At 39.2% G+C, this 18,747-nt stretch overlaps 1 protein-coding gene across 1 annotated transcript in view; it reads left to right on the top strand.

Moving 5' to 3' along the window:
- LOC137603077 (helicase ARIP4-like) overlaps positions 1-18,747 on the top strand; it is a 69,925-nt gene that overhangs the window by 12,903 nt on the left and 38,275 nt on the right. The window contains exon 2 of the mRNA XM_068326282.1: positions 12,584-12,759. Within this exon, the coding sequence (XP_068182383.1) occupies positions 12,630-12,759 (130 nt within the window). The 5' untranslated portion in view covers positions 12,584-12,629. The remainder of the gene's footprint in view (positions 1-12,583; positions 12,760-18,747) is intronic.

Raw genomic sequence — 18,747 nt, 5'->3', positions numbered from 1 at the left:
CCTCCATTCCCCTCGACACCTTTTATCCCTCTCTCTCTCCATCCCTCTCCACATCTCCCAACACTAAACCCTGCATATTGCCTGGTCCCCCTTCAAATGTATATTCCAATCATCCTGAGCTTGATTAGGATCCAGTGATTGGTTGTTACTTTTCCGGATTTTTGTAAATGTAAATGTTAAGAAGTAACCCTACACCACATCCAATTAAAATCTGTTGACTGTTTTCAGATGTCTTCCAAACACATAACTTCCTCCTCCTCTGGTTGGCAGAGATAATTGGCAGTTTTCTGTGGAACACAAATATAAAGGACATCTTCATTCTGTTGATTAAATCCAGAGTGAAGCATTTCATGTGTTGTCAATGTAAAGGACAGATGAAGACTGTGATATAAAACGAAGTAAGTACACTCGTTTTCACTTGGAGACAGAATTCCAGTTTTATTCTGAACTCTGTCAGGGAGGCATTATGTTGATAATGATCCACCTTATCTTCTACAATACTGCTAACAACAACAACAACACTGCTAAAATCAGCAAGTTCCAACATGGATGGAGAAATACTTATTTTTCTACTTAGGTTTGAACTTTGAGAGTGTTTAAACAAGACAGAAAAGTGTGAAAATGTTAATGTCTGAGAAAAGTGTATAAAGTGTGTAGTGAAGGGCTTTACAGCCTTAAAACATCTATAATAATTGTAAAAAAAATAATAAAGCTGACTACTTTGTGGATTTAGCCTATCCCGGGATATTTTTTGAAAGTAATCCCGGCGATTAAGGAGGGACCACTGTATTGCCAAGATTCCATCAAGCCTTAAGGCCCAAAAGAAGATCACATGAAGTGGTGAATATTTGGGTCTGAATATGACCTCACAACCTCACTCACCAGTAACCAATCAAGTGGTCTTTAATGTCTATGATCAGTTTATATTTATTATTTTCTGCTGCATTATCCGCCGCAGCGGGTCACTGGGAGCCGGAGCCTATCCCAGCTGGCATAGGGCGTGAGGTGAGGGACACTCCAGGCACGACACCAGTGTACCGCAGAGCCACACACAAAGACAGACAGCCATGCACACACACACACACACACACACACACACACACACACACACACACACACACACACACACACACGCACACACTCCTATGGGCAATTTTGGGACCAGCCAATCAACCTGAAGTTTATATTTCTCATGAAGTGCAATGTCTATTGCATCACTCTTCACATACCTGTATATCACATGTCTGTCTGTCACTAAAACTGAAATTATGAATGAATTAACTCAGTAGCACGTGAACATCTATCAAGGCTTAACAGTTGTACAGTAAAGTCTCACATTGAACAGGCCTAGATTCTCTCCAGAAATCAAATAATATTAGTAGTATTGGTATTAGCTTCTACTTGTCTGTCTCCAGCCCAACTCATAATGGCCAAATTAATCATCGCAGCAAATTCAAATTCTAGGTGGGCGTGCACTCCTTACCATACACCAGTTTCTATTGGGCAAGGGCATAGATATGATTTATGGTTTATTACCCAATAAATTGTCTAATAGTTTTAAAAAAAATTCATTTTCAAAGCATGAATGTAGAATTGTACGTAGAAAAACATTTATTTGGAAATCAAGAGCTGATTTCCACCTGTCCATCCCCACCCATACACCCACCTACCCATACACCCCAAAATAAAATGTAATTCTGTTAAATGCCCCATTCTTCATCACATTTTAGGGAAATAAGTTCAGCAATTGTAAATAATTAGTGAAGTGTTGAAAAATGTGCAGTCTGAATGCTGATGTGAATAAAATTTGTCCCCAGCCTCATTGGAACAACCAACCACTGTACATGAGTGAAAACACAACTTCCTTGGGAGGGTTATTGTCTTCCTCCCTGCTGGTATTATTTTAAGGTTACAACACAGATGTTACGGACTGCAAAGCTCAGATTGTGCCGAGACTCTCCTCTTGTTGGGATGCAATGAAACTCCTAAGTGTAGGAAGACCTCAGCGTTCCACCTGTAGGACACATTCTTGGAGCGGCACCTTAAAGAATCATTAATGCATAGCATAACATATGTACAGCATAACATGGAAAAGAACAATTGGAATGCTTCCATTGAGGCTGTCAGCAGAACATTTGAATGTTTTTGTCATTTATAAATGCAGAATTGTTCAAGAACACAAATTTACATCTGTCACATTAAAAGACCTGTCTGAATATTTTGTGCATTTCAAATACTATTATAGTAAAGACATACAAACACTTTACTGAAACTGATGCAAAATAGTCAGCTGGAGGAATCAGCGTTTCATTGATGTGTATCTTAAGATTAAATTTTAAAATGCGAAATCAGTGTTATTATATGTTAGTTACTTAGTTAATTTGTTTTTTTTAAACCAGAGCAAGTTAAGAATCTCATCCACTCCACCTTTTGGTCATGGTTTGTTTTTAGGACACCAGGCAGACCTGCTTCCCTCCCCTACTTCCTCACACACCATCCACTGTTTGTGTCCATCTCCCCATCATGCCCTCCCTCCCCCTTTTATATTTATTGTCTCTTTGTGCTTGTCATATTTTGCCTTCTTCAGCATCTTGTTTCCATAATCACTGAATTGAAATGGATTCTCATTCTGTCTGACCCTGCCAAAAGTACTGCTGTGCTCCACGATGCAGTGGTAGCTGACTCAGATGTGTTTGGCCGACTGTGTGAAGTTACGTAAGGTAAGATTGTGCAGGGGGTGAAACACAAATACTTTCTTCATTTCAACTATTATTTTTGACAGAAGTTCTCTTTTGGTGCGTGTTGAATATTCAAGTTGTGCTCTTTTTGTTTTTGTTTTAAATCTGTATTGATCAAACAAGTCAAAAAGTTGGTAAAAAGATCTGTTTGTTAGATACAGTGATCCCTCCTTTGTCATGGTAGTTACATTTTAAAAATAACCTGTGATATCTTTCTGTAGCATGACTAGTAGTCCAACTTTTTGTGTGCTGGTGATCATATTCTATAGCACAGCACTTGAGAGTGACGCTGCTAGCAATCAAAGATATATGTAAATTTGGAAAGCTGAATGCATTCTCTACTGTACAGGAAACACGGCATGGAAGAGACTGATTGGTATGGTATACAACCAATCAGGAAGCAGAACAAAAAACACTAATTAAAAAAAAACATACATCTGGGCTTGTATGTTCCAGACACTTGATTTGTTCCTCTGACTTCATGTGTCAGTGGTAGACTGAAAACTTCTTTAAAATAGGATGCAGAAATGTCTACCGTTTATGTTGTAGTGGGAACAATAATTGCATCTCATGTCAGAAAGGCCCCATAATCCGTTTTTGACTGAATAATGTTTTCCATCTGTGAACTGAGTTGTTCATTGTTAACAAATTCTTCTCGAACACCCTGTTGATCAGGTAGATCATTGCACAACCACTGGATTGTAAAGTTTCTAGACAACTCGTAACTTTTACAAAGGGTATAACACCTGCACAGAACATAATCATGAGATCGAGCGGTTCTGCGATAAAATCTACCTTTCCAGAACGCTTTTTAAAACCCTAAACCTTCTGGTGTTATACGTCTTTAAATTCATTAAATGTCACGTCAGCATTTTTAGCATTTTGCTAGATGGATATATACATACTTTATTAATCCCGGAGGAAATTGCACATATCCACTGCTCAGGCATTACATAACGAATAAATACTGGATAAACACCAGGAGAAAAAGAAACACTGGACATACCACAAGACATATAACACTAACAGACACAAGCAGCATTAACAGGACATAAACTAAACTATAACTAAAATATAAACAGTATAAAATTAAAATAAAAACAGTATAAAATTAAAATATTAACAGTATAATATTAAATTAAATCCATTCAACCGCGTGCTGACCTCACCACCTCCCCTCCGCTCCTCCTGAGAGAGTCATTGTACCCCCTGATGGCACGGGGCACGAAGGAGGACCTCAGCCTGTGGAGGCGCTGTGTGACAGCAGTCTGCCGCTGAAGGTACTTCTCTGCTGGGAGAAGGTGTTGTGCAGGGGGTGGCTGGTGTTGTTCATGATGGCCTTCACTTTAGACATGGGCCTGCTCCCTAGAACTGTCTACATAGAGTCCAGGCTCAGACCGACCACTGAGCCCGCTCTGCGGATGAGTCTGTTCAGACGGTCCATATCTCTTTTCCTGGAACACTGGAAACTACGGACTGATAGAACATGAGAAGGACCTTAGGACAGATGTCGAAGGAGGCAGGCCTCCTCAGGAAGTACATCCTGCTCTGCCCCTTCTTGTACACACAGTCCGAGTTGAGTGACCGGTCCAGTCTGCTGTCTAGCTGCAGTCCCAGGTACTTATAGTTTCCTACCACCTCCACCTTACTACCCTCGATGATCACTGGCTGTGGAGAGGGAGGTGTCCGCCGGAAATCCAGCACCATCTCCTTCGTCTTGGAGACGTTGAGCTGTAGCTGGTTCTGTTGGCACCACTGCACGAAGTCAGCCACCAATGCCATGTACTCCCCCTCATCACCCTTCCAGATACATGCCACAATCGCAGTGTAATCGGAGTACTTCTGTATGTGGCATGTATCAGAGTTGTGCTGCGATCGTTCGCCTTTGAAATCAATCAGAACACAGTCTTGAGAAAAATTTAAAATAAAATTCAAACTTATCCTGGAAATTGTTACCCAGATGTTTATATGTGGTATTACTCTAGTTTGTTAAAAAGGTGCATTGGGTAAGAAGAAATATAAAACCATGTGTCTATGTTACATGCTGGACCAACTTGGAGTGGCTCTGAGAAGCAAACATGCTGCATGTTATGTAACTGTTATTTTACAGCCTGAATGCCAGACATGAACAGGACAGTTTGGCCTGCTTCTCTGTGTTATATAGTTATATAAAGCTTGATGGCAATGAATTAAGGTGTTGTCTGTGTTACTTTCCAGTGATATAAGCTTATAAGCTGCACATGTCTGTGGGATACATGCCTATTTGTGCAATTTCCTTCGGGATTATTAAAGTATCTATTTTGTAATACAGTGCACCCTCGCGCATTCGCACATCAACGCTCGCGACTTCATCTGATCACAGATTTTTGGTATGCAGTCATGTGATACCGTATGTGCATTCTATTGGCTGACTGCATCCAGAAGTGCGCTCCGTTTCATGAGTCTTGGACTTATGTGAGACACAAAAGTGCTTTTAACAGTCGATAAGAGTGTGGGAAAAAGTAATACAGATAGAAGGTGGTTTAATATCGGTATAGGGAGGGTTTATAAATGTTTAAATTACCGTAAATAATTAAGTAGTTTGTCACTCCATTCGTGGAATTTGTTTTGTGAATTGTGTGTGGTTCCTGGAACGCATTAACCGCGAGGAATGAGGGCGCACTGTACTTGATATGTGATAATGTTCACTGCACTGCAATGGTTACAAGTTGTTTATGCAGCTTAAATATAAAAGAAATCTTTGCAGGACTAAAAGCTTTCTAATATGCTGAATTTACTGTCAGAGTACAATCTACATTTTTAGTGGTGATTGGAAGTCTGACCAAATCCTGATTCCTATTAAAATAAGTTGCTTTGCTTTGAATGATAGATGGTAGGCTCAGACATAAATGCACAAACACGATGCTCACACACACACACACACACACACACACACACACACACACACACACACACACACACACACACACACACACACACACACACAAGTAATAGGGATATACTTGTATATATTTAAGTGTGTGTGTGTGTGAGAGAGAGAGAGACAGAGAGCCCAAAGCCCTGCTAGCCACGTTGTCCTGCCAGAAGATTGTCTGGCAAGTGGTGATGAATGAGAATGTTACTTATCCAACTACAGTATGTGAGTATGTCCTTCTGGGTTAGGGTTTCTCTGGTGATCTTTCCCAAGTGTGGTTAGTCTATTGTTGAAAATGGAGTTTCTAGTGATTAGTTTTTAAGTCTTTTCAATAAAGTATCAGCAATTCTGAAATATCTTTCAGCAACAAACACATGTCCTGTTCAAGCAAAGGCTTGTTTGTGGTTGATAACAATCAGTCAGTTGATTTGTTGGTTTGGAATGTATATGAGTGAAAAAAATAATTTCTCCACGGAGATCTTTAAAGTATAAAAATTAATAAAGAGATACAATTTTAAAAATCCAGGAACCAAATAATGATCCAGGTCAGGATTCAAGATGACTCATTCCACTTTCTGCTGCTGGGCAGGATGGGTGAAGTTGATCATGATCCAAGGCACATGGCCATGTCTCCACGGGTTAGCAGGTTGCTCACAGAACCGCAACACCCACAGCACCAGGGAGGGGAAGGGGAGATAAAACAGAGGCACTCTGAGAAGAAAACTCCCCAGGGTGAAATTACTGACATGAAAACTGGGACTTGAAGAAGTAAGAAAGTAGGAGCAGTAAAGGAACTGTGTGGTTCATGAGAAGGCCTGCACTGCACAACTCTGAGCTGGCCTTACTTTTTGAGATCTTCGGAAGTACCTCTGATTCTTACCAGATTTTATAATTGTCCATGTTACCATTTGGACTGATGAAATTTACTGATCAGCCATGAAATTAATACCACCTGGCATTACCATGTAGGTTGAGGCATAAACTCCACTTGACCTCTGAAGGTGTGCTGTGGCATTTGGCATCAAGCTCTCTTTTATCCTGTAAATTGTGAGGTGGGCCCTTCATCTATTGGACTTTTTTGTCCGACATGTCCCACAAATAGTCAATTAGATTGAGGTCAGTGGAATTTGAAAGCCTCTTGTTATGTTCCTCAAGCCACTCCTGACCAAATTTTGCTTTATGGTTTTGCACATTATCCTTTAGAAAGACGCCACTGCCATCCGTTAATACAGTTTTCATGAAGGGGATTACATAGCCTGTACAAATTGCTAGATTGGTGGAACATGACAAAGTAACATCCACATGAATAACAAGATCCTAGGCATCAGTCCCACCATGTAGTCTTGTTTTTCTAGCATCCAAGATCAACTTTGAGGATAAAATCTTCACATACTGCCTCATATAGTTCACCCACTAAGGTGAGCCATGATAAAGGGGTAGTACGGGGTATTCACTTCACTTGACAGTGGTCATAATGATATTGCTGATTGATGTATACAGGAGCGTACATTATTGTTGGTGCTTTTTGCTTTTTCTCGTCAGAATCTTAGCTTAAATTGCATTGGTGACAGACATAGGTGTATGTCACCAGCAGTAATGATTGGATCCTTATGTGAATGAAGTTTTTTTTTTAGCTAATTTTCCATCATGTATGAAATGTATCATTTATTATACCAGAAAATGTTCTTGGTGGCTCTTCCAGCGTTATTGTTGATCACCATAGCAACACATTCCAACCCAGCGGCTCCTTGTCTCCTGTCTCTTAATGCATATTAGCAAAATACAAATACAGTTCACAGTCTTTGCTTGACATTAATTGCACACAAGTTTTTAAAGTAAACAAACAAACTGATTGGCCTAGAATGACTGCAACAGAACATGCTCAAATTTCTCGTGCTTAGTGAGAGGAGGTAGAATCACATTAAGAGGAAAAGTGTCACTGGTGGGCTAATCACTATCCCCCACAGACTGGCTCTTTCAAACAACCTAGTTGCTGGTGTCTGCATTATAGATAATAAAATGGCATTTTAGCAGCTACTCGGATTCAGCCAGTGTTTAAAGAACTTCAGCAGTTTTGATTTCACTGAAACATAGTAAATTACAACTTCCTGGACTCAGCAATCCAATGAGATCAGTAAACATAATTTATCTCTACTATGCTCTTACTGAGCAAAAAATTCTTCCAAATGGCTGTCTGATCATTGCTGATGATAACCATGCTATCCATAAACTGGTTTTCTTAACTCCATCAACATACTGACTCGGTAAGGGAAGGTCACTCTTAGACCTGGTTTACACTGACCATGAAGGAGTATTTAGAGCTGTCCAACTGCCAAACATTGGTCTGTCTAATCACATTTCTATCTTCCGCCATCCTGCTCACAGATCATGAGAACAAACTAAAAAATGAACCAAAAATTGACTAATGTGTGGCCATAGGGTACCACCACAGTACGTCACGACTGCTACTTGACCACCAATCGAAATAGTTTTAGGCATACATGATTACCACCTCCAGGAGTACATTTAAGACTGTGTAAGACAACACTGTCATATGCATTTATGTGAGCGACATCAATGCATATGAAGCCATCATCATTCAGGCCAACTAGAATCCATGGCTGATGAGAGGATTATAAACTGCTGAGGATTACCTGTGACTACCTGTGTTACGTGTCCTCCATAACGTTGTGGCATAGCAGTAGGGAGATAGCCAGAGCCATGTCTCCTATGGAGCAGGAAAGCACATAGACTCACAAGAGATGATTCAAACATAATGGGGTAAGTGTTCCGGGCCGTCACGTATTACAAACTACCTGTGACAGTAACACTATCCCACTGAAACAAATCAATGACTTATTTGTGTGTTTTGGTACGTAACACAGCACACCTGTAGAGAAGATGAACCCCCACACTGACCAGGTCCTGCTCTCTCCCTCTCCAGTGTTAAGAAAACACTTTCTACGATTCTTTTTCATGAAGGAGCAGGTCCAGTCCGAACATCAATGTTCAGGTGCTGAAGGAGTGTTAGGAAGAACTTTAGGAGGTGCACCAACTGGCCTTGTGGCACAAAGACAACAATCTCCACTTAAAGGTAGAACCTAGGGCAATGTTGTTAACTTCAGAGGAGTCTACACCCTGCATCCCTCTGATCATTCACTGCACTGTTGTGGAACAGGCGAGCGATACCAAATTCCTAGTTGTACTAGGCTCTCTGGGCTCTGGTCAAGAAAGCCCAGCATTGACTCTATTCCCTTTAGAAGCTGAAAAAGCACCAGAGCTACAGGGCCAATCATACCCTCCTTCTTCTAGTGTACAGTGACGAGGGTTTAGTCAACAATATCAAGGTACCATTTGGCAGCTGCATTGCTTCAGAGGAAAAGCACATTGTGAATCCTGCTTGAAAAATCTTTGGCGCTCCACCCAAACCTCTGTGACTTGTATTAAGAGATAATGTGTTGAAGCCTTCTGGCTTAATTTGGTAGACTATGTAAGTAAATGCAAAATTTCTTCTCCTCTTGTGTCTTGCAATATTTGTGGCAACCCCCGTAAAAAAGTAATTGAATCCCTTAAATACTTTTTATTCAGTAAACTAGTGAACCATAAAAATTGCAAACAAGTGACACATTTTTAACACCTAACCTTTTTCAGATTTTTTGTTCATTGTTCTGGCTTGACTGCTTTTGTGTATTGCTGTGAGAGACACTGGTGGATTTTGATGTCTTTTTGATCTCTGAAAAACATAGAAAAACCTTTTGTGCCCAAGATCAGTAGCAACAAAAAATTGTAGTGTAAAATAAATGTATCATCACAAGAAATCTAAGCATAATGATATCAAATTCACATCAAAACAAGTTAAGCTTAAATACAAAGGTCAATCTATGTTTGGGGGAAAATAAATGCAAGTTCATTTCAGATCATCAACAAGTCTATAAAGTTGGTTGGATATATGAGAGATGTAAAACCAGCCTGTCAACCAAAAATTCTGCTTTACCTCTACCTGGGGTGTAATCTGCATTGTAATGGATGCAAGTGAACTGGCTGGTGATGAAGATTAAATTAGGATTATCTGAGGTGGAATAAATGCTATTCAGGTTTTTTTTTAATTTAACCAATAGAGTCAATAATTCTTCCTGCTAGTATATTTAGACTATGTAAATGTTTCACTAAACTTCGCTTGAAAATTTAATGAGTGAGTCTGAATAACGAGAATTAACACTAGAGTGGACAAATAATCTCCCCCACGGGTGATTAATAAAATTAATTTCTAACACACACACACACACACACACACACACACACACACACTACCTACAACACCTCACGATAACACTAAAATGAAAATCCTCCTCTACTTTTTTCTTTTTTTCATTGTATAGAAAAAAGGAATGACACTAACATGACACTGACACAACCCTACAACACAAATAGATGTTGCATTTCCCACATTAATGTCCTCACCATGGAAACAAAAACAAGCTTTAATCAGTCACATTTACCCTCATGACCACCGAGCAAACAAACATGTGATCAAATAGAGGAAGCAACGTTGCAGTGGAATACAGAAGTACCCCCTAAATCCCGCGAACTACCCTGACCTACTTCCAGGGTAGGTCAAGGTACCCTGACAGTAGTACCTGACAAGTGCATAGCTTTGACCTCTCAGGGCAGGTCAAAGTTATGCAATAGCTTTGACCATGGATCAAAGCTAGTGCATAGGTAGATCAAAGCACTAGCTTTCATCCATGATCTTACTCACATTGACCTTCTTCCTTGTCTTTCTATCTTATCCGGTTCCTGAGTTTTCAAAAGCTGAAATTTGACCTTGACCTAGTGTTCTCAGGGTCAAGGGTCTGCTATCACACATCACACCTGACACTTTTCTCCACCCGTTCCATCCTGCCTGTACACGCTTCTTCTTCTCTTGTCTACACTCTCCATGTTGACCCTAAGCACTTAAAATCCTCCACCTTCTTTACCTCTGCTCCCTGTAAAATCACTCTTCCACTTGGGTCCCTCTCATTCACACACATGTACTCTGTCCTACTGCGGTTAACCTTCATTTCTCTCCTTTCCAGAACAAACCTTGACCTCTCTAGCTCTCTAGCAATACCTCTACTTCTTAATGTCAACTCTGAATTTATTACTTATTCAAGTTACAAACATTACAGTTACACATAAAAAACACATTTGCTTGTTGCTTTATCATAACATAAATCCTTTTAATTTGTCAGGCTAATAAACCCCCAGAACTCCATCAATCAAAGATCAAACTATCCAAGTGAATAAAGAAAAATAACATCACAAACAAGTTTGGACATTAACTTTGTCAAATTGTTTCTGTCAAATTTAAAATTAGGTTAATTTTTGGGTCAAATTTGGATTTGTTCGATGTCTAAAGCGTTCGAAAACCAAGGTTTGCTTGTAGTTTGAAAAGTTGATTAGATTAAAGCTTGACTTCATAGCAACACCGTGGAAACATCCAAAAAAGAAGCTGTGTAGTGATGCCTTTAGGCTGAAAACACACTTTGTGAAATGGATATCACATTAATGAAAGTGTATATTATGAATTAGAATGATCTGATTCTGACAATCTGGAAGCCATCAGAGTAGGCTTTGCTGGCTCTGACTGCTTGTCTATCACCGAACCATAGCTGATACTGAAAGGCACAGCTGTAGTCTGTGTTTTCAGTTTATGATTGTCAGACATAGAGAAAAGGCTGAGTAATGTGATTGTAATTTTCCTCCTGCTGAAATGCGCCTTCAAAAGCATCTAACAAACTCTTGAGAGATCATTTCTCTCATCTTGCATCTGTCATCCATTTTTCCATATTATCCTTCCTCCTACAGTCTTTCATCTGCAAGTTGTGATTATTTCTCATCTCTCACAAAGAACCTCTTGTCCTTTCATATATGTAGTGAATTCAGGACCCTGACGTCAATTTTTACCTCTAGTGCATCTATGGAGAATGTACAGATTATATAAATGAGAATTGGAAATAGATCTTCACATCCAAACCTAAATGTAAAAGTGGAACGATATGGAGAAAAGTTGGAATCAAAAGGTATTCAAAATTATTTAATATTTAGTAGAAAAAATGCAAAGGAAATGGAATTAAAATCAGCTCTGTCACCTTTAAATTCTAGGCTAGTAAATGTTATTAACTGACGTCTGTGTCACGTTTCCGGTGTTGTTATATAATCATCTTCCTACCTGTGCTTTACTCCAGAATTATCGTCCTTGTGGGGGTTTTTTTGTTCATGTGCCTTCAGTTTTTGGATTGTGCTGTGTGGATTTGCTGTTAGGATTTCTGTTTTGAAGTTTGTTTTTCTTGTTGTTTTGGGTTATTATTGAAGTATATTTGTTTTAAAAGCTGTCCTGTCTTTAATTTTGTCTGCCTTTGGTTTTTGTGTCTTTATCTGAACCTGACAGTAAAGGTCTGATCCAATATTATCAAGTGATCAAACATAAGTATAGAATTTTTTAGATTTTATCAAAAATATGTAACCTTCCAAAATCAACTTTTTTTAATAACTACTGTATTTACAGAAGAGAAGTTATCTAGTAAAAGAAACACTGAGAGGGAAGATGCAACTCTTAATATCTGTCTTAATTTGACTGATCTGCACTGAGTCCTAACCGCAGCCCGACAGAACACCTTCTATAATTAATGAGTAGTTGAGAAGCTGCAAGCCAAGCCTTCTTATTCAACATCAGTGTCTGACCTCACTATTCCCCTTCTGGAGGAATGGTCAAAAAAGTCTAAACCTCCTAATCCTCGTGGAGAGTCTTCCTCAAAGAGTTGCTGTTGTGACTGCAAAGGGTTCAATTTAATTCTGTTAAATCCTAAATTATAAAACTTATAAAAAATAAACCATTTTGTGTAAATATTGTTAATATGTTCATTTGTACTTCTACTTTCCTCTTCAGGTGGGCAATGTGGCCATGCTGAGGTAGCATTGGCTTGCAAGAGGAGATGTCTGATGAAGAGGAGGAGCAGCTGAAGGGGAGGAAGTGGGACAGAGAGATATGTTACATCACTGATGATGATGATCATGATGATGATGATGACGATGACGGAGACTGTGAAGATGAGGGGATACACAGTGAGTCAACCGTAACCTTAACAGTTTTTGTTTGGTCTTTGTTCCTGTTACAGTATGTTCAGTATTAACTAGGGCTGAGGCTGGTACTCGTTTCAGACAAGTATCCGGTACAGATAAAGCATTTTTGACAAGTACGAGTAAAACTCGTCAATACTCGTGTTTGTGCTGCAGGAAAATCCTCATAACTTGTCTCATGTAGTGATAAAGAAGACCACAGTGTCGCTCGTTAGTTACGATTGCTTGCGACACTGCTTTACCGCAAGACCATAGGTGTACGGCTTAGTGTGTTGTTGTTTGCCAGCCCGTTCCTGGACATGTTCTGTTTCCAGCCGTTAATAAAGGCCTGTTCTGTAAAGTTTAATTTTCACTCGTCATTCTACATAACCAGCGGTCCCCAACCTTTTTGGCACCACGAACCGGTTTCATCTAAGACAATATTTTCACAGACCGGCCGTCATTTGCTCGATAATTGTAAAGGATGCCAAGACAGCTGTAGTCTAATAATAAATCATCCGCCGTGGTTTTACGTAAAATGCAGACATCAATAGACAATGAACAACCTTTTTTTCATAAAGTGATAATCAACATCTCTGTAAACTAAATAATTGTAAGAAATATATTAAAACTTGATTCAAGTGACTGCATTGATGAGGTTTATTTTGAAATATAGCCACTTACAAACAGTGCATACAATGTAGGAGAAATGCTGATAATTTCCAATAACAGGGTGAACAAGTCAATTAAATAATAAAAATTACAATAATGAGAATTAGGGGCTGGGGACAGCTGATCTAGGGGTAACGGGAGACAATGACACCTGAAGTGTGTTCCGCATGTCTTATCTGTGGTCACTGCAGAAAGTCCTGCTTCACAAACACAGGAGGCTGGAAATGGAAGCAGGGTTTGTGATACTTTTTGGGCGATCTCAAAATAATCTGCCTTGACTGTAATCCAGAATACTGAGGCAATTGTGGGTGCTTAATTTAGGGGTAATAGCTGCTAACTTGTCACGTGACAGAGACCTATCAAGCGGGACAGACACACGCATTTATTTGTGCATCACTCCGCACAGATGTCACTTTTCAAAATAAAACATCTTTAGACTGGTAATCAATTAAAAAAAAAAGTTTTGTTTTTTTTAATATCCCTGGTGGTTGGGGACCACTGACATAGACGGATGTAACAGAGAATCGGATAATTTTTCCAAATAAAATATCTTTCAGACTCCAAAATAAATAAAACTGAACTAATGTCTATTATTTTTTCTTTTTGTGCGGCCCGGTACCAAACGCGGTGCATTTGACCAGACAGAGCTGAAAACTGCTCGTGTCACATTCGTCACCACCTCCACTGCAGTCATGTGTTTTTTTGTACCTGCTTACTCTTAGTTTGACACTTTCTCGCTTCACTTCAAATAAATAATTTATATACCATATAGATATTATAACTGTTACATAGCGTGCAAACACACGCTTTCTCTCTATCGCTCTTTCTCTCACTCGTTCTTAAAAGAAAAGACGAAAAAGAAAAAAAATTTAGAAATTTGTGTTGAGTATGACAATTCTTGTTCATGCATACTTTGTAGTTCATGCATTCCTATTGCATGCTTTGTATTCATCACTTCATGTTCTGAGTTCATAAAAAACTTGTTCTGTAAATAGTTCCTTTGCTGTTGTGATCAAAGTCATTGAATCTCAATTCTAAGGCTGTTCTGTAAATACTTATAAAATAATAAATATAGCAACTTCTGATCATTCCATATCAATTTCAGATCTAAGCCCCACCCATTTCCAGTGAAAGCACACCCACTTCCGGTTTAAGTCCCGCCCATTCCAAGTACAGATACGAATACAGATAATTTAGATGATTGAACAGATACAGACAGTGGTGTACTCGCTCATCCCTACTATTAACAAACAAGTTTGAGTCAAAAAGAGCTTCATCAGATGATATGTGAAGCACATGGCATGATTGATGAACATAACCCACGAGCAAGGCACTGAACATGTTTATAGGAAGTGTGTGTGTGTGTGTGTGTGTGTGTGTGTGTGTGTGTGTGTGTGTGTGTGTGTGTGTGTGTGTGTGTGTGCATGTGCGATTGCAAGTGTGTTTCAGGCCAATGAAAGAGTGAAAAAATAATTTCTTCACTGAAGGATCATAAAAATTCTCAAAACATTATTCTGTCCTGTAGTTTTCAAACTATTTGGATGCCACGTGTCCGTCAGTCTGCCCCAGGGCAGCTGTGGCTACATATGTAGTCTACCATCACCATGTGTGAATGAATAATGGATCCAATGTCAAGCGACTTTGAGTTTCTAGAAAAGCGCTATACTAAATCTAATCCTTTATTATTTTTATTAATATTAATTTACGTTTTGTAACACGTTCGCAAAAACACTGAACATACTTAATCTTTTTGTGTACCATTTACCTGACAAACCCATTTTGTCGGTGTTTTGACAATGGAACAAACAGAACCTGTGTGACCAGACAAGCTGCAGAGTGAGCTTCAGCTTTAGGTCCTCATCTTCCATTCTACTGTTTTCTGTTGCGCTGTATGACCGAATGAATCATCTATTAGTTGTCTTAGATGTCGTGTGTGTAAGTGAGATTTGAAGTTTGGTTATTTACCAAAAATGAAACGTTTTAATTGAAATAGCACAAAGAGTGTGCAAGCAACAAATTTCTGCATTAAAAACAGACATGATTCTGTAGTGACATTGACACTTCCTAAAGCCATTGTCTGTAAATACTGCTCCACAGTAGTAATTTGAACTCTACCATGTGAAGAAGAAATTGTATATACAGTAAACCAGAGCCAGACATGCTGCTACCTTCACTGTGCAAAAGTTATTAGAAGATGGACTGAGGTGAAGTGGAAACTGTCTGGTCATAATTTGAAATTCTTCTTGGAAATCAAGGCTGCTGTGTTCTCCGAGTTAAAGAGGAGAGGAAGTTTATTGACGGCTTACAGTACAAAACCAGCATCCGTGATGGTGTAGGGAAGGATTTGCACACATGGCATGGGTGACCTACATGGTCTAATACATGCTGCTGAGTAGATAATGTCATTTTCCAGGGAGGTCTATCAATACCAGATGCAATAGGTTGAGGTGTCACGTCAGTAGCTTGAATGGCAGGAAAGATTTTAGGTCACAGTGGACCAGTTTTGCGCTTTGCTTATTCATTGATTAACCGATGCCTTCTGGAACAAGTTTGGAGAAGTTTCCAGGCCAGAGCGAGCTGTGGGTTGCTCACCACTATGAGTCAAGGTTGGATCATCCTGTAACAGATTGAGCATTATATTTGGTCCAAGGCAGCAGAGACCTGTGAACCTGTGAAGAACACTTCTCTCTCACATTTGCTTTCAGTTTCTCACTGTGCATGTTGTCCTAATTACATTAGTACACTGTTAGATGTTATAAAGCTGTAATGCTGCTATGTAGGCTCTTAAAGTATGAGTGTCAGAGAGAAACAAGACAGGATGATAACGATTGTGAGCCATTAATCATCTAGCTACCAGGTTCAGGACATTCTGTCTTCTTGACCACTGCTCTGGCTGAGCCAACATTTGTGCTAGAGGTTACAGAAATGAGCTGGTTGCTGTGAGGTCGAAGTTCCCTCAGAGGGGGTAAGGCCAAGTGGGTAATTTTTTTTTTTTTAATCAAAGGTGTATTTAAGTTTTTTGAGCACTTGTGGTGAATGACAGCAAACTGGCGATGAGACAATAACCTTTATGGTGCTGGTTATCACTAATACTGTTTCAGCTGCACAAAACTACTGTAGATACAATGGTAATACATTTAGAATATCACCAGGTATCTATTTGTTCTGCTTGCAGGTGTGTGTGTGTGTGTGTGTGTGTGTGTGTGTGTGTGTGTGCGCGTGCATGGCTGGCTGGTTGTCTGTCTGTCTGTCTGTCTGTGGATTTATATATGTACATATTGTTTACATCTTACAAAATCCGTTTTAAATCTTCTTGGAAGTCTTGAAAACAGCTTTAAACCCTTGCATGCTGGTTTTTCTATAGTCTGTTATCAACCTTGTGCAGATCTAGTGTCACTTTCAGACAACTTTTTATTTTAATTACTTATCATTTCATTTTAATTTTGCAAACGCAAGTTGGTTGATATTCTACTTCGAACCTGTGCTAGGTAGTCAGGTCCTGTATTTTCTTGAGCCACAGTATCAGATTTAAACAAAACCTTTTGTTGCTGAATTGAATCACAGTTCAGCTCAGGGAGCAGCTGTTCTTTCAGATTTTGAAGACGGAATGTACGTTTGCATCTTTAGCCTCCTTGATTTGCAGGTCTATTTTTCTCTTGTTGCGTCATCACTCCCTGGGATGCCTTGAATTTATACCATGGTTGCCATAACAACCAGGACACCAGGCCCCTCAGAGTTGTGACACGTTTCTGTTTCTCTCTCCCCCATTTTCTTCCTTTGTACCTTTTCTCCTTTCTCTTCCAATCTTCAGTGGTTTCCTTTCATCTCTGTCCAATCTTTCTCATAATTTTTATTGATTCTGAGCTATAACTGATTCGTTATTTCATGTTAAGTATGTATTTCAAAAGTAAAAGTAGTCTTTTAAACATAATTTGATAATTGCTTCAAGGTTGATTTTCATATCTTTTTCAAAACAGAATGTATTATTTGGAAGCTTAATGGGGTTCTCTGGAAAATCGATTGATGTCATTTTGCAAAAATGATATCAGAGGTATTTATGTTATGTCACTAAAAATGTTCATTTTAATATTCATGGGATTAGAGAAACTTTTCAAATGTTCCTTAAGGAATATCTCACCTGCCTGTGAGTTTAGAATTATCATGATGATCACTTTTCCGAGCATGTTTGAATTTCCGGTTTTGTATTGATATGCCAGTGCTGATGATGGTAAATAACTGGTGCCAGTGAAAATGAACCGCTCGCCTGAGCTGGAAGATCAAGTGAAGATGAATCTTATTCCTTAATTAACTCCAGAGATAGGCAGCAAAGGTATAAAGAAAAGTTCATAACCAGTCATGCTAGAGATATTTTCACCCTTTCTTAATGTAGGAGAAAATATAATCTGAATTATGTGAGAGTCAAAGTTCTTGAGACAATAAATAATTAAACATGACTTACAATAAGGGACTTGGATATTTTTCCGTATTTTCTTAACAAAACTTGATTTGCATCCAAACTTTTAAAAATTACATTAAAACATATGATAGTAACAGAAGGAAACATTTTACAAGGTGAGCAGTGAAACAGCTTAAAACAATGCGATATTAAAACTGTGTCGAATCTCAGGGTTGTATCCTTCAATAGATTGAGTTCTGTATCTGTTGGCCAGGAAAGAAATCCCAAAGAAGACACTGAGATGATTCACCTTCACTCCTCAGGTGTTGGAAGGATTTCTGGAAGCAAAGTCAAACCGTTTTAGCTGTGCAGTGAATCTTCAGTTGGAGTGAGCTGGCACAATTATGTGTGTTGTGTGTTTAGACCACACTAGAAAGACCTTTTGAAACAGAACAGGTTTAATGCTTTGCTGTGATGTAGTAAGTCTAGAGACACAGCCCAAGATGTTTCTGGAGAGAATCTGAAGTCAGTCTATTCCCTCTGTGGAATGGTCGGGGTTGAGTAATAACATGGAGCAGATATCACAGAGTTGGTGTTATTGTCACTGGAAGACCCAGTATTTGTGCACAAAATTGACCCAGAAATATATGGAGAACCTGTGTGAGTGTGGGTGTGTGCATGTGAATAAACGTGCATGTGGAACCAAAGCCATTCATCAAAAACTGACATTGAGAAGTGAACTCTGGGAGATGGGACCAGTATCCCAAAATATCATCATCCTCCTCAGCAACAAAGTGCTGCTGGGTCGTGTGTGTGTGTGTGTGTGTGTGTGTGTGTGTGTGTGTGTGTGTGTGTGTGTGTGTGTGTGTGTGTGTGTGTGTGTGTGTGTGTGTGTGTGTGTGTGTGTGTGTGTGTGTGTGTGTGTG

Source organism: Antennarius striatus, chromosome 2, assembly GCF_040054535.1.
Source record: "Antennarius striatus isolate MH-2024 chromosome 2, ASM4005453v1, whole genome shotgun sequence".
In the NCBI taxonomy this organism is placed as follows: domain Eukaryota; kingdom Metazoa; phylum Chordata; class Actinopteri; order Lophiiformes; family Antennariidae; genus Antennarius; species Antennarius striatus.
Note: the sequence above shows the minus strand (reverse complement) of the source record. Positions and strands in the feature narration are given on the sequence as shown.